Source organism: Schistocerca piceifrons, chromosome 3, assembly GCF_021461385.2.
Source record: "Schistocerca piceifrons isolate TAMUIC-IGC-003096 chromosome 3, iqSchPice1.1, whole genome shotgun sequence".
Lineage (NCBI taxonomy): Eukaryota > Metazoa > Arthropoda > Insecta > Orthoptera > Acrididae > Schistocerca > Schistocerca piceifrons.
This window is the reverse complement of record NC_060140.1, coordinates 176745464-176768145: the sequence shown is the minus strand read 5'-3', so window position 1 is coordinate 176768145 and position 22682 is coordinate 176745464. Positions and strand designations below refer to the sequence as shown.

General features: G+C 38.5%; 1 protein-coding gene across 1 annotated transcript in view; it reads right to left on the bottom strand.

The window, feature by feature from the left end:
- Positions 1-1013: 1013 nt before the first annotated feature.
- The window catches only part of LOC124789864 (hatching enzyme 1.2-like), a 101501-nt gene continuing 79832 nt past the window's right edge, over positions 1014-22682 (bottom strand). Inside the window, exons 7-8 of the mRNA XM_047257376.1 lie at positions 11166-11265; positions 1014-1393 (exon numbers count right to left, since the gene is read on the bottom strand). Coding sequence (XP_047113332.1) covers positions 1219-1393; positions 11166-11265 — 275 coding nt within the window. The 3' untranslated portion in view covers positions 1014-1218. The remainder of the gene's footprint in view (positions 1394-11165; positions 11266-22682) is intronic.

Genomic DNA, 22682 nt, shown 5'->3' with positions numbered 1-22682 from the left:
TCTTCCTTTATACAGACATACTCTAATTTACTGTTGTGTCAATCCTCTGCTAAGATTAACAGCATACAATTTTATTCGTTTTATAATGAAGTTATGTATATCTGATTTATTAAATGATGACATCTGGTAAGGATTTATACTATTGTCTACAAGCTGATAACATTAAAGCAGTACAGGTTTTGCACAAAGAGTATTTGTACTGTTTGAAATTTACCGAATGATTGGAGTGGCATATTTTTGTGATGGTGGTTAGCTTTACTGTAGTGTAGATAGTCAAGGTTATTGTTTTTCTGCTGTACCTAATGAATATAAAGTGGATCACATTTATGGATAACTAGTCAGTTCATTTCATAGTATGGTTCAGATGTCAAATGAAAGTTACTATGTGCATTCCATCATTCTTTGTAGGGTTTCCATAGTAGGGTGTTAAAACCAATTTTTGGAGTCTGTGGTGTCTGTTCTCTAGGATTGATGAAAACTCTATCCTCTTGCCCACCAGTGAAGTACTCCCCACATTTTATTAGTGTATGATCTTTAATATCTACTTGTGTTGTTTACATGGCCCTTGCTGATGAAGAAAATGAAAGTTTATTGTGGGATACTAGGAGGGGAGACTAGAATGCTGACTATAGCTTGCTGCTTGTGGCACTGCTGAAGAATACGCATTCATATTTAAGTGAAATCACACAATTGTTGCACCACAGCAGATGCTGAGATTTCATTAGTATGCTGCATAAGTATAGTATAGAAGATCAGAATTAGCTGTAGCAGGATGAGCAGACAACTCACGTAATGTTATGTTCTGAACAGGTATACAAAAATGTAGTATTCTGTTTCTAGAGTGAAAACCGTAGAACATAAAGAATATAGACATTTTGTAACTAAAACTACTTTATCCACAATTTTTCTTTTCTGAGTGCTTTAATATGTCACATATTATTTGTATAAAATTATATTTTATTTCATTGCATGTATCGTGATACAATACAGTTGGCACTTACTGGTATTTTAATTAAATTATTTGGCACATCTTACTTTTCAAAAAGACAGCTACAGTAGGCGTGTGCGTGCTCACACACACACACACACACACACACACACACACACACACACACACACACACACACACAAGTCGAAAAAAATCTGGAACTGTGAAGTGCATTTCAGTATGAAACAACTCTGAACATGCTATGATATAAAAACACAACACAATTTTTTTCATATTCCCATGAAATTACAAAGTGTGTAGTACTTCCTTCGATGATATGCTGATTTTGTGAGACATCCATATAAATCATTGATCTTCAGACAGTCAGTCTTGCTCATTGCTCTGCGTTGACCCAACTTCACAACACGATTCTTTGCAACAATGGTTGGTTTTCCCTTTTCTTTACTGTAAAAAGAAGTCAGTACATAATATCAAGGTTCTATTTGCATGAAAGAAATTAAGCTGCAGGACCTATTCTGTAAAAAGAAAAATTAGGTAATAACATTATAACTTTATTTAACTAACTTGACTGAATTGATTTGTCAATGAATAAATCACATCTAGACATAAAGGAAAAAGTAGCTAATAAAATAATACACAGTGGAGCATGCTGTTTGGTGTATTTACACATGTGGTAGCATACTTGTTTGTAAGCCTGAGATTTAAACAATGAATGAGTGTATACACTGTCATTCACCATACAATGAAGTTCTTACCAATACACTTGCAATGATTAAAGACTGCTGTAGACTGAGGTGTCAAAAGTCATAGGATACTGTCTAATATTGTGTAAGACCTACTTTTGCCTATGTAGTGCAGCACCTCAACAGTTAATTGGAAGTCCTCTGCACAAATATTGAGAAACCCTGCCTCTGTAGCCATCTGCAATTGCAAATGTGTTGCCAGTGCAGTATTTTGTGCATGAACTGACATCTCAATTTTGTTCCATAAATGTTCATTGGGCTACATGTTGGGTGATCTGGATGGCTATATCATTCATTCAAACTGTCCAAAATGTTCTTCAAACCAATTGTGAACAATTGTGGCCAGATGATGTGGTGCATTTTCATCCACAAAAATTCCGTTGTCGTTTGGGAACATGAAATCCATGAATGGCTGCAAATGGTATCCAAGTAGCTGAACACAACTATTTCCAATCGATGAGCAGTTCAGTTGCACCAGAGAAACCAGTCCATTCCATGTAAATGCACCTCACACCATTAAGAAGTCACCACCAGCTTGCACAGTGCCTTGTTAACAACCTGGGTTTATGGCTTCGAGGGGGCTGCACCACACTCAAACCCTACCATCAGCTCTTATCAATTGAAATCAGGATTCATCTGACATGCCCATGGTTTTGCAGTCATATAGGGCACAATTGATATTGCCACAAGCCCAGGAGAGGTTCATGTTGTCAGCAAAGGCACTGGTGTTGGTGATCTTCTGCCAAAGCTCATTCAATGCCAAATTTCCATGTACTGTCCTAATGAATATGTTCAAAGTATGTCCCAAGTCGATTTCTGCAGTTATTTCATGCAGTATTGCTCGTCTGTTATCACTGACAACTCAATGCATTGCCCCTCCTCTTGGTCATTAAGTGAGGACATTCAACCGCTGTGTCGATGGTGGTGGGAGGTATTGTCTTGACACTGTGGGTCTCAGAATATTGAATTCCCTAACAATTTTCAATATGGAATGTCCCATGCATCTAGCTCCAGCTACCATTCTGCGTTCAAAGTCTGTTGATTCCCATCATGTGGCCATAAACATAACAGAAACCTTTTCACATGAATCACCTGATACAAATGACAGCTTCACCAATGAACTTTTTTACCTTGTGTATGTGATACTACTATGGTCTTTAAATATGTCTGCTTGTGTCTGTATGTGTGGATGGATATGTGTGTGTGTGCGAGTGTATACCTGTCCTTTTTTCCCCCTAAGGTAAGTCTTTCCGCTCCCGGGATTGGAATGACTCCTTACCCTCTCCCTTAAAACCCACATCCTTTCATCTTTCCCTCTCCTTCCCTCTTTCCTGATGAGGCAACCGTTGGTTGCGAAAGCTAGAATTTTCTGTGTATGTTTGTGTCTCTATCGACCTGCCAGCGCTTTTGTTCGGTAAGTCACCTCATCTTTGTTTTTATATATAATTTTTCCCACGTGGAATGTTTCCCTCTATTATATTGATACTACTATCATCTGTATACGTGCATATTGCTACCCTGTGCCTTTATCACCTCAGTGTAGTCTGATTGAAATTACTCATTAGTTGACACTTCTTGCCCTGAAACTGATGACCTACAATAAAATCTGTCAGTGTACAGGAGAACTGTTAATCACCACTTATGTGCCAAAACAAAATCACAGGTTGCTTGGATTGTGTAATTATTGCAAAACACCTCATGCTGCTGTAACAAGTCTCATTTAACAACTGAAATGCACAGTTAACATATCACTGATTAAAGCAGGGTACAGCACAGTCTGGTTGCATGGGCAACCTGTATCTATTTCAGCAAGCCTCAACCGTACAACAGCCGACAACCATTGTGGCAACACGATAGCAACATATGACAAATACACATGAATGTAATTTTAATTATGCTATAGTTCTTTTCCACAACTGCATCAGAAGTGTTTTTGAGATTTTTCTTTCAGTTCTCATTATGAAAGAAAAAATATTAAAAAGGATAGTGCAGAAATCAACACAATATAGCTATTCTTTGTTCGCCATACTATATTTAAGGTGAATGATTATCACAATAAACGAGTACATAACTTATTCTTGATAGGAGCTCAAATTGAATACAAAACTCTCTTATTCTGAAATCAGTTACTTAATCTATTGGCAGTGTTTACTTATAGAAAATTTGTAAGTTTGTTAAAATGTTGCAAACTCAGCAAGAACATGAATGCCTTTGTTAAAGGTACAAGGCAGAAAATGAAATTCCATATACATCTACACTCTGCAAACCATTGTGAAGTGCATGGCAGAGGGTACTTCCCACTGTACCAGTTAAAAGTTCTTCTTGTTGTTCCAGTCACATATGGAGCAAACTCTTCAGATATCTAACAAACTGCATTTTCACATAATGGTTATGCAAAACTTCCTTTCTGATGTCAAGGAAACCGTTTTCAACTTCAGTAGCATCCATTACACAGTACCAAGTTTACCATATGGTGTGCTGTGTCATGTAATGAGGTGAGAGGCCCTTTGAGACTGAATGAGACACTGCTATCACTGTGACATTAGGTTAGAGCTGTTTCTTACTCCATGACTCTCTACATTTCCAAATCCTGAAATTTAATGCACTTGCTTTCAAAAGGATTGAGCTAGTTTGCAAGTTGCCAGTGAGTGTGTGGCATCAGTAAAATGTTTATTTGGGGATGACATAATTTCAAGGAATGTTAACATTGCTTGGCTGCCTTGTTTTCCAGACCTTTTGGACAGTTATTTCTTTTTGTACGGACATCCGAAGAGTGTCATGTTACCAGACTAGAACAATAACTGTAGCTCATTTCAGAACACAGTTTGAAGAGGAAATTGTGAACATCCTGGGTTGACACATTATGTTGCATTTTGTAAAAGGTATAGCAGTTATTTAGTAACCCTGGAATCATTAACGGTGGACAGAGCAATTAATTTTGTGAGCCAGTATCCATTACAAATGCTTGCCTTTTACAGTTCTTCTGTTTTTGTTGATCTGGACCCGAAAAACCAACCTCCTCCATATCCTTCTTCCATAACCCTTTCTTATATTCCTTGCTTCTTCTTTCTCTCTTATTCCCCATAACAAATGCTCATTGGTTCAATAAATTCAGTTTTATTTATGACTTACTTATGTTACTTATGCCTATTATCACAGAGTAATTTCAACTCACTCTGGTGTATGCATATACAGGGTGTTTCAAAAATGACCGGTATATTTGAAACGGCAATAAAAACTGAACGAGCAGCGATAGAAATACACCATTTGTTGCAACATGCTTGGGACAACAGTACATTTTCAGGCAGACAAACTTTCGAAATTACAGTAGTTACAATTTTCAACAACAGATGGCGCTGCGGTCTGGGAAAATCTATAGTACGATATTTTCCACATATCCACCATGCGTAGCAATAATATGGTGTAGTCTCTGAATGAAATTACTCGAAACCTTTGACAACGTGTCTGGCGGAATGGCTTCACATGCAGATGAGATGTACTGCTTCAGCTGTTCAATTGTTTTTGGATTCTGGCGGTACACCTGGTCTTTCAAGTGTCCCCACAGAAAGAAGTCACAGGGGTTCATGTCTGGCGAATAGGGAGGCCAATCCACGCCGCCTCCTGTATGTTTCGGATAGCCCAAAGCAATCACACGATCATCGAAATATTCATTCAGGAAATTAAAGACGTCGGCCGTGCGATGTGGCCGGGCACCATCTTGCATAAACCACGAGGTGTTCGCAGTGTCGTCTAAGGCAGTTTGTACCACCACAAATTCATGAAGAATGTCCAGATAGCGTGATGCAGTAATCGTTTCGGATCTGAAAAATGGGCTAATGATTCCTTTGGAAGAAATGGCGGCCCAGACCAGTACTTTTTGAGGATGCAGGGACGATGGGACTGCAACATGGGGCTTTTCGGTTCCCCATATGCGCCAGTTCTGTTTATTGACGAAGCCGTCCAGGTAAAAATAAGCTTCGTCAGTAAACCAAATGCTGCCCACATGCATATCACCGTCATCAATCTTGTGCACTATATCGTTAGCGAATGTCTCTCGTGCAGCAATGGTAGCGGCGCTGAGGGGTTGCCGCGTTTGAATTTTGTATGGATAGAGGTGTAAACTCTGGCGCATGAGACGATACGTGGACGTTGTCGTCATTTGGACCGCAGCTGCAACACGGCGAACGGAAACCTGAGGCCACTGTTGGATCACCTGCTGCACTAGCTGCGCGTTGCCCTCTGTGGTTGCCGTACGCGGTCGCCCTACCTTTCCAGCACGTTCATCCGTCACGTTCCCAGTCCGTTGAAATTTTTGAAACAGATCCTTTATTGTATCGCTTTTCGCTCCTTTGGTTACATTAAACCTCCGTTGAAAACTTCGTCTTGTTGCAACAACACTGTGTTCTAGGCGGTGGAATTCCAACACCAGAAAAATCCTCTGTTCTAAGGAATAAACCATGTTGTCTACAGCACACTTGCACGTTGTGAACAGCACACGCTTACAGCAGAAAGACGACGTACAGAATGGCGCACCCACAGACTACGTTGTCTTCTATATCTTTCACATCACTTGCAGCGCCATCTGTTGTTGAAAATTGTAACTACTGTAATTTCGAAAGTTTGTCTGCCTGAAAATGTACTGTTGTCCCAAGCATATGGCAACAAACGGTGTATTTCTATCGCTGCTCGTTTAGTTTTTATTGCCGTTTCAAATATACCGGTCATTTTTGAAACACCCTGTACTTCCACTATGTGCAATTATGATGTGGTTGAAATAACTCATGACTTTTGATAGTTCAGTGCCGAGTGAGTACAGGGGAGCATTATTACCATTGCATTCGAAGTGTACCACACAAAAACCTCTCATACTTGAATCAAAGTACTTCTGTTAGCAGACAGCACAGTAAAAGAGTGTACCGTGACACCCAAACTGTTGGAGGCACAGTGGAGAGGGGGAGGGGGAAGTTGGTTATGCATTGATGCTACTGAAACAAAAGTGTTGTTTCTTCTCCAGTTGGTTAGAAGTTACTATTGCTGCACCATCTATTTGAATTTAAATAAGCTCTCTTTTTCCGAAATACTTTTCTTGCTATTTTGCAGGAACACTGCTTTTACACTGTAAGTGAATTCCTTAGTACAAAATGGTTGTAAATAGCTTTTGTTTCACAATATTTTGATAAGGAGCAAAAATGAATGTAAATAACTTATATGTGACAATGTTTAACTACATGCAACAACAAACTGTATAAATATATGAATGTACACAACTGACAACATCCATACATTTTAAAATGTCCATGGATGGCTAAATAAATAAATAAATACCAGTCTATAATTTAGAACCTACCTAACAGGTGTGGCAGTGAAATGGGCAATTTGGCAACCCTGGAAATAGCATGCTACATTAGGAATCATAAAATAGGAGTTGTGCCATCTGGAGAACATTCCTTTGCCATTGACCCTGATATCGATGTTCAATCGAGATGGTGTCATGGACCGCGAACAATGTGCTATTGCTGTGAAGGTGTTTTACAAAAACAGTGACAGCTACATGGCTGTGCAGCATGTATTTCATGCTCATTATAACCCTGCATGTCATGCCCCAGTCCCATCAGCACGTGCTATCAAAGTGTTGATAGAGTCCTTTGAAGAAGTGGGCTATACTTCCCTTGCAAGTGTTAAACGCGTGTGCACACAAGGGAATGTTGCAGTGGTGGAAGAAGCCTTCAGCTGAAGTCACAGACATTCTGCAACTGTCATACTGGATCACAGTGTACAGGGAATATTGCCCAAGGAACTGCAGAAAAACCCATACAAAATTCAGATAGTGCAAAAACTGAAGGCAGGTGACCTGCCAAAGAGGCTATGCTTTTACTACAAAAATGTTGGAATTCATGAATGACAACCGACGCCTATGCAACAATCTGATCATGAATGAAGAGGCCAATTTTTGTGCATCAGCATTTGCTAATGAGCAAAACTTTAGATACTGGTCATGTGAAAATCCTGAAATTTTTCATGAAATGCTAGTTCATCATCATCATCATCATTTATTGCCTTATCGGGCCTTTAAGGCCTACAGCAAGAAGAACAAAAGGAAAAGTAAAGACAAAAAGACTTACAAAAGTACTCTATACAGTAGTAAAAGTTACATATGTACATTACAGCTTAAAGAAAAACGAAAAAATAAACAGGGCATTCAATCAAAGGTTTAAAAGGCAAGAGGGATACATTACAGAAACAAAAAAACAAAAAAAAAACACACACGCAGTGTCTGTCAATTACACGAGAGGAGGGAGCTGTTGCAGATGGCAGTCCATCTCATCCGGTCGTTGGCGTCCTCCTCCACGGCTGCTGGTTCCACTTCTTTTAGGATCGTTGTTATCCTATCCTTCCATCGAGTTCTTGGGCGTCCTCTAGGGCGTTTTCCTGTGGGTTGAGAGTGGAGGACTCTGTTTGGAAGGGATCCGTCTGCCCGTAGGATGTGGCCAAACCATTGGAGTCTCTTCTGCGCCAATATTCGTCCAATGTGTGGCTTTCCATACCGCTGGTATAAATCTTCTTTTTTTCTTCGTTCCCATTTACCTTCCATGGCATTGTAGATGGGTCCATATATCTTCCGAAGTACCTTCCTTTCAAATGCACATATTGCTTCTTCTGCTGTTGCTGATGTTGCCCAAGTTTCACAGCCGTATAAAAGTACTGGTCTCACCAGTGTCGTGTATAGGTGGATCTTGTTCTTCTGCGATATCAGCCGAGATCTGAAAAGATTGTTCAGGCTAAAGAACATGCGATTAGCATTTGTTATACGTTGCTGTACTTCTTTCGTTACTTCACTTCTATTTGTTAGTATGGAGCCCAGGTACTTGAACTCTTCAACTCGTTCGAAGGTATGCCTGTCGACATCAATGGAAGGAGGGAGATCTCGGCGGCGTGATACAACAAGATATTTAGTTTTTTCCTCGTTCACCACCAGCCCAATTTTCTCTGCATTGTGGAGGAATCGGGAAGTATCCCTGCGTACTTGCTCTAGAGTGTCGCCAAGGATCACAACATCATCAGCAAATGCCAAGATTGTGTCTGCTCCCACCATCTCCATCTCTCTGGTTCGACAAGTGTCACGGCTTACTTTTTCCAGGGCCAAATTGAATAATATTGGCGCCAATGGATCTCCTTGTCTCAATCCATTTTGTATACTGAATGATGGTGATAGTTGATTACCAAACCGCACTTGGGCCGTAGACTGAGAGTAGCAAGCAGCAATTAAGCGGATGTATTTTGATGGGATGCCAAGTTCCTCTAACGTTTCCCATAACGTGGCGCGGTCAATGCTGTCATAAGCTTGTCGAAAATCGATGAAGATGAGGTGTAGATCCTTATTGAATTCGTAGAATTTTTCTATCAACTGCCTCAGAGTAAATATGTGATCAATTGTCGATCGTCCAGCAACGAACCCACATTGATAGGTCCCTACAATTCCTTCAGCCAGTGGTTTCATGCGGTTTAGTAGCAGTGTTGTAAAAACTTTGTAGCCAATTTCAAGTAACGAAATCCCTCGGTAGTTGGATACATGAGTAGCATCTCCCTTCTTGAATATGGGACATATGATTGCTCCCTTCCATTCCTCAGGAATAGCTTCTGCTTCCCAGATGGTAGAAATTAATCGTTTCAAAGCACCCACCAGTGTTTCCCCTCCCAAGCGAAGCATCTCAGCTGTGATACCACTACCTCCTGGAGCCTTGTTGTTCTTGAGTGCTTTTAGGGCAACACTGATTTCTTCCTCAGATGGTTCAGGGACTTCAACTCTGTCAAAACGGGCATCCGTCTGTGTTGTCCCTACTGGTGGGTTGTCGGGATTCAATAGGTTTTCAAAATGTTTTTTAAATAGGGTTGCTTGCTCTTCTGGCGGTACAACTTCACCCGTCTCATTCGTTAGGACCAATGTACGTTGTCTGTATGCGCCTCTGGCGAATCTTGAGGCCTGGAAAAACGAGCGTGACGACTTTGCTTCTTCGACTGCAATCAACAGACTTTTGTGGTGGTCCCGTTTCTTCTTTCTATGAGTTGGTCCGTGTTACGCCTCGCTTCGTAGTAAGCTACCCTTGCTTCTTCCGAGAGTTGCTGTAGCCATTTTATCCTCTTCGCTGATCTAATCTCAACAGATTCTCGACATTGTTCATCGAACCAAGGTTTACTTCTTCGTTTTGCATCGCAAACTAGTTCTTCATTTGCACTTTCTAATGCTAGTTCATAGTCACAAAATTGTAGTGCAGTGTGGTGTATCATTGTTTGGAATCATAGGACCTTATTTTTTTGAAGATAACTGCACCAGTGCTGTTACAATGAATACAGAACATTATGTTCATATTCTGAGCAATTTCCTAGTGTGATGACTTTCTGATCTCCCTGTAACTGAAAACACATTCTTGCAACAAGATAGGGTCTCATGATGTCCCTCTTGGCATTCCATGAACACGCTGCAGAACAACTTCTGTGGTCATCTCATCTCCAAGAATGGGGAACTTTCCTGGCTTCCAACACCCCCTGATGTTTCAGCATGTGATTTCTTCCTTTGGGGTCATTTCAAATCTTAGATCTTCCACTGTAACCCAACAAACATCATCCAGGAACTGATGGATTGAATTTGGGAGGAAGTTAATCAAATTCCAGTGCCAGTCCTGCAAGAAGTGATGTCTAACCTCTGTAAAAGACCTGAAATGGGTCTGAAGGAACATGGCAGCCACCTATGTGCTGTAATTTGAAAGTGATGAGCATTTTAAATTGGAAGCATAGTAAATTCATGTTGCATTTCTTCTGCATTGCTGTGAATAAATTTGTATCAGTGGTGAAGGTCAAAATCATCCATTTCACTGCTGCACCTGCTGCTTTGGCCAATGTCAATTATTTTTGTGTCCAGTGCATAATTTCATAATCTAATTGCTTCAGCATTGCCTGATTTAATTCAACTACATTCTGTTATCATTACTTTACTTTCGTTGAAGTTCATTTTATAACATGTTTTCGAAACTCTCTCCACTCTGTTCAATTGACAGAATTAAAATGTCATCAGCAAACCTTAAAAATTTTTATTTCTTCTGCCAGAACTTCAATTCCCCTTCCAAACTTCTCAATGGTTTCCTTCACAGCTTGCTCAATTTACAGACTGAATCACACTGAGGATAGGCCACAACCCTTCATCCTTGCTGTGTTCAGAATTTCAAGTGTGTATCCAGTCAACGTAGTCAAAAGCTTTCTCTGAATCAATTAATGCTATAAATGCAAACTTGCATTTCTTCATCTTCTAAGAGTACTGCCTTGCATGTTCCTACATCTCTCTAGAACTCAAACTGATCATCCTCAAAGTTGGCTTCTAGAAATTTTTGTGTTTTAAGTAAATACTTTTTGTGTTAATACTCTAAGAAACAGTATTTTGACAGAAAGCATGCTTTTCATTAAATAGGCACTTGTGTTACCTGAAGAAATATGCTCCATAGTGCATGATGCTGTCATAGTCATATTCAAAACTGTATGTTGTGTTCTCCAGGCTCTGCTTATTGAAATTGTTTAAAAATTCTGTAAAAAAGACAATTATTGTTATTACATATTTTGAGAATCTCTTACCAGCAAAGTTTATGAAAGGTTCAGTCCCTGCAATGTGTGTTCAAAATACATACTAAATGTTTGAACTGTGTGTGGGAATTGTTAAGCAGATATTTATTTGGAAAAAAACTGTAACTGCTCAATAATTTCCAGTATTTATACACTCACAGATTGTGTTCCATAGCTCTCTGCATGAAGGCTGAGAATTAACAACATGGAATTAGCAAAAGAAATGAGATATAAATTACTTCTGAAGCCTATATTAATAATTATAATCCTCTTTACAACATTTTTGTTTATTAAGTCTCTAAACAAATCCCTTCCACAATTAGTAAAAAGATAATAGATTCCAATTGATAACAGTCAAAAGGTAATAGCCACTTTGCACATTGCAATACAGAAAGACTATTTGGATTGGTAATTATAGCATGCTGTTTTATTAAAAATATTCTCCAAATCAACTTAGTTTCATAATTTATAGACCTAGTGGCTAATTGGATATTCTTTTAATTTACTTTTCACCTAGAAGAGACTGTCATTTTATAGATTGTTATATCTTTTGTGTTGTGGTCATATGTGTAGACACACACACACACACACACACACACACACACACACACACACACACACACACACACACACGCACGCACACGCATGGTATAGAGGAAGCATGAAGTGGAAGTTAGGCATAATATTGTTAACAATTGCAACCATTTTCATCAGCTGCGAACTTCTGTTATGCTTTATCATAAATATGAGAAAACTTCCATCTTTTGTAACTGAAATTTATTCTTGAAGGTACTGTAGAATAAATTTCATTTGCAAAAGATGGAAATTTTCTTATCTTTATGATAAAACAGAGCAGAAGTTAGGCACATAACTAAATTTTCAGTAATGTATTCCATGTTTCAATATTTCCTTACATTCATACCACTGTATGTGTACTTGGACATGAACACACTCACACACATGACTTCAGTTATTTATTCTTGTGACACTTCTTAGTGAAGCGAAAATAAGTATTTAGAACAAATACCATAGTTAACTAAAATTACTTACTCCCATAGCAAATGGAGAAATTTTGAAAAGTATTCAAAAAATCTTACATGCTTTCTGGAAAGAAATGAAGGCAATTAATATCTGCAGATTTCTTAAAAAGGGATTTAAGCTAAAATATCAGCGACTGAATACATCTACTCCATACAGCAAGCTCCCGATTATTTGAGTGTGGATTATGTGGTTTGTAGACTACCTGTGCATAGCTGAATGATTTTTGAAAAATTAAAAAGTAAGTGTGAAGTATTTTGTGATAATTAGAACAAATATTTTCATTAAGAATACAAATTTTTGGTTGTAAAGATGTAGAATGGAGGAGGCTTTTGTTAGCATTTAAACAGTGATGAACCAGGACTTTTTTTCACAAATCAAAATGCTCTGTGAACTCAAATGGGATGACTTGGAGGAAAGATGACATTACTTTTGTATAGAAACATTGACAAAGTTTGGAAAACCAGCATTTGTAAGAGACTGCAACATGATTCTTCCACCATAAAAATGCACTCACATAAGGACCATGAGAAAAGAGAGAGAGAGAGAGAGAGGGAGAGAGAGAGAGAGAAATCACAGCTTGTAAGAAGCATACAGACAATTCTTTTCCCCTCATTCCATTCGAAAATTTAAGAGGAAAGAAATGATCCGCAGTGGTGCAAATTACCCTCCACCATGCACTGTACAGTGGCCTGTGAAGTATATATAGATGAAAAGACTCAATGCTGTGTACTCATGTTTGCTAGAGTATTGCTGTGCAGTATATGTCCTTATCAAATAGGATTGACAAAGAACATTGAAAAAGTTCAAAGAAGAACATCTCATTTTGTATTATCGTGAAACAGGGAAGAGTGAGTCACAGATATTATACGCAAGTTGAGAGTGGCAATCATTAAAACAAAGGCATTTTTTGCTGTGGCAAGATCTTTTCACATACTTCCAATCTCGAATGTCCTCCTCTGAATGCAAAAATATTTTGTTGACACCCACCTACATAGGTAGTAATGATCATTGTAATAAAATAAGATAAACCAGAGCTCGTGCAGAAAGATTTAAGTGTTTGTTTTTTTCCGTGTACTGTTCTAGAATGGACTGTTAAGGAAACAGAGTGAAAGAGGCTCGGTGAATCCTCTGCCAGGCACTTAAGTGTGAATTGCTGTGAAGTCATATATAAAAACAAAGATGAGGTGACTTACCGAACAAAAGTGCTGGCAGGTTGATAGACACACAAACAAACACAAACATACACACAAAATTCAAGCTTTCGCAACAAACTGTTGCCTCATTAGGAAAGAGGGAAGGAGAGGGGAAGACGAAAGGAAGTGGGTTTTAAGGGAGGGGGTAAGGAGTCATTCCAATCCCGGGAGCGGAAAGACTTACCTTAGGGGGAAAAAAGGGCAGGTATACACTCGCACACACGCACATATCCATCCACACATACAGACACAAGCAGACATATTTGTGTCTGTATGTGTGGATGGATATGTGCGTGTGTGCGAGTGTATACCTGTCCTTTTTTCCCCCTAAGGTAAGTCTTTCCGCTCCCGGGATTGGAATGACTCCTTACCCTCTCCCTTAAAACCCACTTCCTTTCGTCTTCCCCTCTCCTTCCCTCTTTCCTGATGAGGCAACAGTTTGTTGCGAAAGCTTGAATTTTGTGTGTATGTTTGTGTTTGTTTGTGTGTCTATCGACCTGCCAGCGCTTTTGTTCGGTAAGTCACCTCATCTTTGTTTTTATATATAATTTTTCCCACGTGGAATGTTTCCTTCCATTATATTGCTGTGAAGTCATTTAGATATAGAACAGCAAACTGCAATGGCAGAATGATTAAATCATACAACCTTTCAAAAGGCCCACTGGTTGATTCTTCGATGAAAGCATGGAGTGCAGTTCAGCCAGACATTGTAATGGCAGCTCTTTTTATCTCTAAGTGTACCCCTACATTAGCTTTAGATGGTGAAATTCTAGCAGCACTAGGGTAAGGACAGAAAAAATAAATTTGTTCGGATATACTGCATACTAGCAGATTCCTAAGGAATTCACAAGTATGAAACAAAATCATTAGAGTGTTTCATGCCAGGTTACAATCATTAAAGTTATTGTGTTCTAGTATTGTAAAACTGTTTTTGAAGAGATGTCATTTTTGAAGAAAAAAATTATTTTCGCAAATATCACTATAAGATCATTGTAATGGATCTCAAAACTAAACTGTTTAATTGGACAAAATAATGCAGAATGTTGCAGAACATCAAGGAACTTAGAATGAAACTAATCTCTAAAGTGAGGTGATGTGGGAATATCACCAATGCAGCTTAAGAGAAACTGCTTTCAAAAAAGGCAAAATCTTCTGCGTTTGAATGTAAAACCAAATTTCTTTCAATCTTAACCTCTGCTAACAATGAAAGAGAAAGCAATGGTGTGCAGAAAATGTGAACAAGAGGCAGAAATATCAAAAGTAAAATGCAAGTCAACTTTATAAAGAAATACTGTTCTTAATGTATAACAACCAAAATGTACATACATACACTGAGGTAATGAAAGTCATGGGATACCTCCTAATATTGTTTCACACCTCCTTTTGCCCAACATAGAGCAGCAAATCAGTGTGGCATGGACTCAACAAGTCGCTGGAATTCCCCTGCATGAATGTTGGGCCATTCTGCCTCTATAGCCATCCAAAATTGCGAAAGTGTTGCTGGACTTTTTGCACAAACAACCTCTCAATTATGTCCCATAAATGTTTGAAGGGATTCAAGTCAGGTGATCTTGGTGGCCATATCATTCACTTAAACTGTCCAGAATGTTCTTCAGACCAATCACAAGCAATTGCGGCCCAGTGAGATGGCACATTGTCATCCATAAAATTTCCATTGTTGTTTGGGAATGTGAAGTCCATGAATGGTAGCAAATGGTCTCCAAGTAGCCGAAAATAACGATTTCCAGTCAATGATCAGTTCATTTTGTCCAGAGGGCCCAGTCCATTCCATGTAAACACAGCCCACACCATTATGGGGCCACCACCAGCTTGCACAGTGCCTTGTTAACAATTTGGGTCCATGGTTATGTATGGTCTGCAGCACACTCGAACCCTACCACCAGCTCTTAACAACTGAAAGGGGGCTTATCCAACCACCCAATGGTTTTCCAGTCATATCGATATTGTCACGAGCCGAGTGGCACTGCATGCAGTGGTGTGCTTTTAGCAAAGGCACTCGCTTTGGCTGTCTGCTTCCATAGCTCACCAAGCCAAGTTTTGTTGCACTGTCCTAAAGGATACATCCAATGTATGTCCCAGGTGAATTTCTGTGGTTAATTCATGCAGTGTTGCCTGTCTGTTAGCACTAACAACTCTACACAAATGCCGCTGTTCTCAGTTGTTAAGTGAAGGCCATCAGCCATTGGATTGTCTGTGGCCATTGGTAATGCCTGAAATTCGGTATTCTTAGCACACTCTTGACACTGTGTATCTCAAAATATTGAATTCTCTAATGATTTATGAAATGGAATGTTCCATGTGTCTAGCTCCAACCTACATTCTGTGAAGTTGGTGTATGTGTGCGTATCAAAACTATCCCATGACTTTAGTCACCTCTATTATGTATCCATATTTTCAGAATGACCACAAAAGATGCTTTGTAAACAAAAGTGAAACATGTCTGGTGTGAAATTCGCCATAATTAATTGCAGTAAACTTGAGACAGAGAAACCAATAATAACTGATTATAACAACTGCTGTGTGAGATAGCCATGCAAACAAACATATGAATTTCAAGGCAACTGACAAAAACAAACCAGGTATTGTGACTTCAGAAGGAACAAAGAGAGCAGAACTGCAATAACCATGTAAAATAATAATGAGAAGAGCATAATCTCTGGATGATTGCACCATATTGGCCTTGAATCCAGAACTGTTTATTGAAGATATACCTCAGAATTTTGATAACATGAAGAAAGGATGAAGGAAAATGATCTAATGGGATAAAGAAATAATTGGACTCTCTTTCATCCAATGAAACACATAACTATACCCCACTCCAGCAAATAAAAGAGCCACAGACAGCAAATGACGAGTTCAGAGTAAAATGTGATTTCTTGGGAAGTATTGAAATTTACAGGGCACACTTAGTTATAAAACATTGTTTACTAAAAAGGATACAGCTATGAGATAAAATGTGCTCCAGTTGCTTTACTTAATATTGTAAGGACCTTTCACAATATGGTGAAATAACAGGTCATTCTCTTGTAACAAACAGATGCACAGAACACATTTCTACATCGAGAACTAACTACAAAATCAATCAGATTTCTGGAACTTCTACATAAGAGAGCACATGTAAATTGTACTTTACATTTATTGTTGTATTGTCTTCTATATCAAACTTTTTGGAAGTAAAGAGGATCTTTCGGAAGGCTTCGGTTCAATGTATATATGATTATACAGAAGCAGTGCTACTCTGAGAAAAGATACATTGTAGAAGATGAGAGATGTGTTCTGTTAACAGAGTTGTTGCATATTCGTTGACAGTACACTACAGACAGATTGTGGAATAACAGATCTGTGGAATACAAAAGATTATTTTGCATTTAGATCTATGGAAATGACTATTAGTAGGCATAAGACAAAGTTCAAAAAATTACAAACTTATATGGAAAGTACAAACAATACGGTGATGTCTGACACAATTATTAATGAGTCAGAGAAAATATTGCGCAAGGTGAGATTTCTAAATTTGGAAACTGTACTTTAACACCTATGGAAGTACAAATTGAGGAGATTATTATGAAAGTAGAAGCAGGTGTAACATTGTCCTCCAAAGAAGCTCCAAATGTTACTTCAATCAGAATCACCAGGGTAGTGTGCTGCACTTAACCTTTGAAAAGTAATTTGATGAAAAGTGAGAGATAGGGTCTCAAAGATTTCAATCCAAATGAAAAGATAGTTGTTCTTGCAGTTGATAAAGAAACCACTATTGTTGTTATGAAGAAACAGAAAGATTGAAACACAAGAGCACCTGCACAGGGTCTCAAAGATTTCAATCCAAATGATAAGATAGTTGTTCTTGCAGTTGATAAAGAAACCACTATTGTTGTTATGAAGAAACAAAAAGATTGAAACACAAGAGCACCTGCACATTTTCATGTCAGTAGGGGCAAAACATTTTCCCCATACATGTCAACAGAAATTCTGAGCACATTGCGACCTGCTCACTATATTCTCCTATCAGTTTTTGCAGTGTACTTTTAGTACTGTTAATGTCATTAACATAAGCAAGCAAATAGTATAATTACAGTAAAATTTGTTTTTACATTCCCAGATTTTATGTTTCACCAACATTTACATTTATTGTTTTCCCACCATTTAAAACTTTGTATGGATAACATATCCCACATTTTGCATTTTTGAGCCACTGCCATAAGCTGCAACATTGATTTTCAAACGGATTTATGTGGATACTACAGGGTGTCCCACTTGAAAGAGGCCCCACAAACATGTGTAGTAATTTCACTGAAATTTCACCATGTAATTTGTGATGCTTGACATGGCAACACTGCACTCTGCAATATTATTTCAGTGTGTTTCTGCACAATGCTGTGGCTAGAGCTCAGTGTTCAGTGTTTCATGACCATGTATCGCTATTCTGTCGAAGAGTGCACGTTTCTTGTGAAACAATATTGGATTACCGGTTCCATTAAAACATTTCAGCAAATGTTTGTTGAACAGTTTGATGACCAGCATGTACCTTCCAAATGCTGCATACAAAAGTCAGTGAACAAGATGGAGAGCAGTGGAACGGTGTTGGATCTTCACAGCGGCGGATATGAAACAACAAAGCCTGTTCAGTATTTATCTCAGGAAAATGGAATGTCGCAGAACATTTGTCATAGAGCTGCAAAGAAAGCTGCCATTTATCCATACAGTTTTACAGTATTTCAGGAACTGAAAGTCAATGACAAAGACAAATGCATTACATTTTGCCATTGGTTTCAGGACTTTATTGCTCAGAGGCCAGGAGTAATGCAGTACACAAAATTCAGTGATGAGGCATATCTCCACCTCTATGTCTATGTAAACTCTCAGAATATACATTTTTGGTGTAATGGAAATCCACATGCACTGGTTGAGCAACCCTAGCATTCACAAAGTAGTGGCGTGGCCTTGCAATATCACAGTATCGCATCATTGGATCAATTTTTTTCAAGTCTATGGTGACAAGTGCAGTTTACATTGAAATGTTTCGGGAATTTGTGAATCAGTGGGACGATGAAGAACTTACCCTTGGCTGGTAACAAAACAGTATGGCACCACATGCCACATGTTTGGAGTGACCATGGTTGAGGTCAAATCATTTTTCCCTGGCAGAGTGATTTCAAAAGGACTGTGCCCCCAAGGTCACCTGATGTAACATCATCTGACATATTTTCTGTAGTGACCTAGAAGGCAAGGTCTACAGTAACAAAACACACAACTTTGAAGATTTATGAGAGAACATCATCCGTGAAATCCAGGCAGTGACACCAGAGGTTCAGGCAGCAACATTCAAGAATCTGCAGTGTCTTGTTCAACTGTGTTTACAAGTTGACGGTGGTTACTTCCAGCACCTTTTGTGATTATTTCCCCATGATCAAGGTATGACATGTTCATTTCATTTCATTTCCTGATTTTTATGTGAAGCCTTTAAGAGTAATTTAAACAAATGTTCATTTATGGGCCTTCTTTTGAGTGGGACACCCTGTACATCATGTCCCCACTCATGCACAACCTGTTGGAAATACATAACATAACACTTAACAGTTTGTTTCAGAATCTATACTGTTTGGGATTCTATGAGAAATATATGTGGAGTTTATAGGAGCAAAATGTTTCCACAATATTTTGCCACCGGACTCAACACTTAACAGCAATAAATCATAAACAGAATTTGAATTTGTTTTCCCCTCTTAAAAGTAGTAATGAACAAAACAATAGGTAAGAAACAGTTGATTTCAACTCAGCATGATTAGTTTGAACTAATTTTGCAAGATTCTCATTGATAAGTTCCTTTACACTCTTAGTTTTATTTGTCATAAAATTAACTGCATCTTCATGCCATTCAGAATTCATATGCATTTTTGCAGATTTGTGAAACTGTTTAAATTGATGAATGGATGGCTTGTGGATGTGCCATAATGACTGTCATGCTTTATAGAAGGCTAAGAAAGCACACAGAACTTACACCCTTAAATGACTTACAATGAACGAACCGCATATATACTAACAGCCAGTCCAACTGAAACATCCTCTTTATGCCATCTACATCATCCTTGAAATTATAATTTTTATTAGGTTGCAATAGATTCAATAAAATCTTATACTTTAGGGAATCACCAATCTCCCCATCCCCCACCCCCACACACTGCCCCAAACATAAATTTCTGACCTCAGATATACTGACAGGAAGACTACTACCCTTTTCATCAAAGCACTGGAAACCAGTAGCACTACTGGCTATGTCTGTATTATCTTCATGAGCAAAATTACTGGGATTTTTAAAAGAAGATCTTTTCTGGTGATACTTCATTGCAGATAGTATGTTTTTCAATTCCCTCATTTTCATTTTTGGTTTTTATTCATTTCCGACTTCCCAAGAGCTTATGAATGCCTGTGATTTTTTTTTCTTTCTGTTCACTAAGATTTTACACTTCATAATGCCTAAAATTTTAAGTAGATCACATTCATGCACCACTGCTCACTTACAGCTGATTGTCGACTATGGAAAAATTGAAAGGTAGCTTTATTGTCTGCCAAAAATGCCTTCGCAGCATATTGATCAGCTAAGTTTTGTGACAGTGCATTATGAAGATTTTCATGCTCAAATATTGTGCTTATTTCCAGAATTGCTCATGAAATTTTTTAAATGAAGGTTGTTATACAACTATTTCTCAATGAGTGCCAGGAACTGCTGGATCGCAAAGGTTGGTGGTAGTTCCAGTCACAATGACTTACTGCTTGTAATGACATATACCTATCAGTGACCAAACAGTACAATTGAATGCCCTTCAGCAAATGAAAAGATAACACAATATTCTACTTTAAGTCAGAGACGGACAGTTGTTGCCCATTATTTGGATTTTGACCAAGTAAGCTTTTGTTGAGCAATTTTTATTGTGCAGATGTTTTATTACACCAAAAGCCATTTGAAGTTGCTGCTTAATGCATAATAGTAATGCCTGGAGGTTATTGACATGTCATTTTCTTTCTTATGAGCTGTGCATTATTCAAAAGTAATAAAATCCCAAATATTCTAGCTATAGAAACGCAAATTTAATATTCCATTTTTCATCATATAGGTATTACACTGTACTTAAAAGGGGTGTTAAATAAATAACGCAACACTTTTCTTTTCTGAAAGCAAGTTGGTTTTATTCAGTATTCCAATACACCACATTATTCGCCACTCTTTAGGCTATTTTCCAACATAATGTCCATTCAATGCAGTGGCCTTATGCCACCTTACTGAGAGGACCTGTTTGCTCACATTGTATCATTCTACTGGTTGACATTGAAGCCACCGTCTTGTTGCTTCAATAACCTACCCACAATGCTTGTATTGCTTCCCACAGAGTGCATCCTTCATTGGGCCGGACAGATGGAAGTCAGAAAGTGCAAGATCCAAGCAGATGAGGAAGAACAGTCCAAAGAAGGTTTCTGAGCTCCTCTTGTGTGTGCAGACTTGTGTGAGGCCTCACGTTGTCATAGAGAAGGAGAAGTTCATTTGCATTTTTGTAGCAACAAACATGCTGAAGTTGATTCCTCAATTTCCTTGTGTTCAATACACTTTCAAGTGGACTGTTGCACCACAAGGAAGGACATTATCCTCTCAGGGTTCCACAACACCATCACGATGACTTTACCGACTGAGAGTGTGGCTTTGAACAATTTCTTTGGAACAGAGGTTGTGTGGCACCACTCCATGGATTGGCATTTTGTTTGTAGTTTGAAGTGATGAACCTATGTTTCATCACCAGTGACAATGTTTGACAAAGCATTGTCATGGTCAGCCTTGTAGCACACAAGCAAATTCTGCACAGATGGTTCTTCGTTGCTCTTTATGATCTTCTGCTCGGTGTTGAGGAACCAGTGGTACACGTCTTTGAGTTATCCAACTGGTGGATGAGTGTGTTAGCACTACCAACAGAACTCCAGTTGAGCAGAAATGTGTCTGATGGTGATCTATCAATGATCTTGAATGAGAGTGTCTGCATGCTCCAACATTTTAGAAGTCACAGCTGTGTGAGGTGAGCCAGCTCATGGGAAATTGGACAGGTTTGTGCAACTTAAAGTTGCAAAGATGATAGATGCCTCATCCAATGACTCACTATGATTTTATTCAGTGCGAGGTCTCCCCTGACATTCAGCAAGTGTCTATGAAAATCTGCGCTGCTCTGTTTTTCTGCCAAAATTGTATACCAAGCTCTCTGCTTGGTATGCACCTCCATTACAGATGCCTTTTTGAAGGCTACATATAGTGCTGCCACCCATTGGAACATCATGACACAATAGGGGCTGAAGTGGAAATATTCCACAATATCGCACTTAAATTCCATATTTTTTCAAATGATATTGGTTGACAAAGAATAAAGAAGTGTTGCATTACTTATTGAGTGGCCCACATAATGTTTCAAGGGAATGTCATTTTTAAGATTTACTTCAGTTTTTTCACATTTGAATTTAACATTGAACTATGACATAATACTTCATTCTTTTAATGTTGTTAAGAATAAAAATCTCACATGCTTTGCACAAGGATGTATCTGAAAATGTTGAAAATAAATCCGTAGTTCAAATGCTTATTGTCATTATCATGTCAGTTACTTTTGTTAATTTGTATCAGGTATGAGTACTGGAACAAAAATTCAAAAATTCAGTTCCAGTATTGTACCAATGTAATGTCCATTTGAGTAATATCAGTGTTCATGAGTTGATGTTAAAATGTCAGACTACTGTCCATGGTTATAAGGAGAAGCCCCAAAAATATATAAGACAGATGACAGTTTGACGGTTAAGTTTCATCACTGACAAAGATTATTTTTGCCAGTCATGTGTGAACCTTCACCATGCCCTCCTCTTGCGGAGTTTATACCATTCTCTGACATCTGCACTGCTGAGTCGACAACACAGCAAAACCAGGAGCACCTCTGAAGATGTACAACAGTGCTCTGGATAAAATGTCAGGAATGAAAAAGTTCCATGCACCACAGCTATACATCCTGGAACATTCACCTGCAACTAACTGTGTAAATTTACATGAAAGTGCTTCAGCATCAAAAGATTAATGAAGGACATGTATGCAGGCTTAATAGA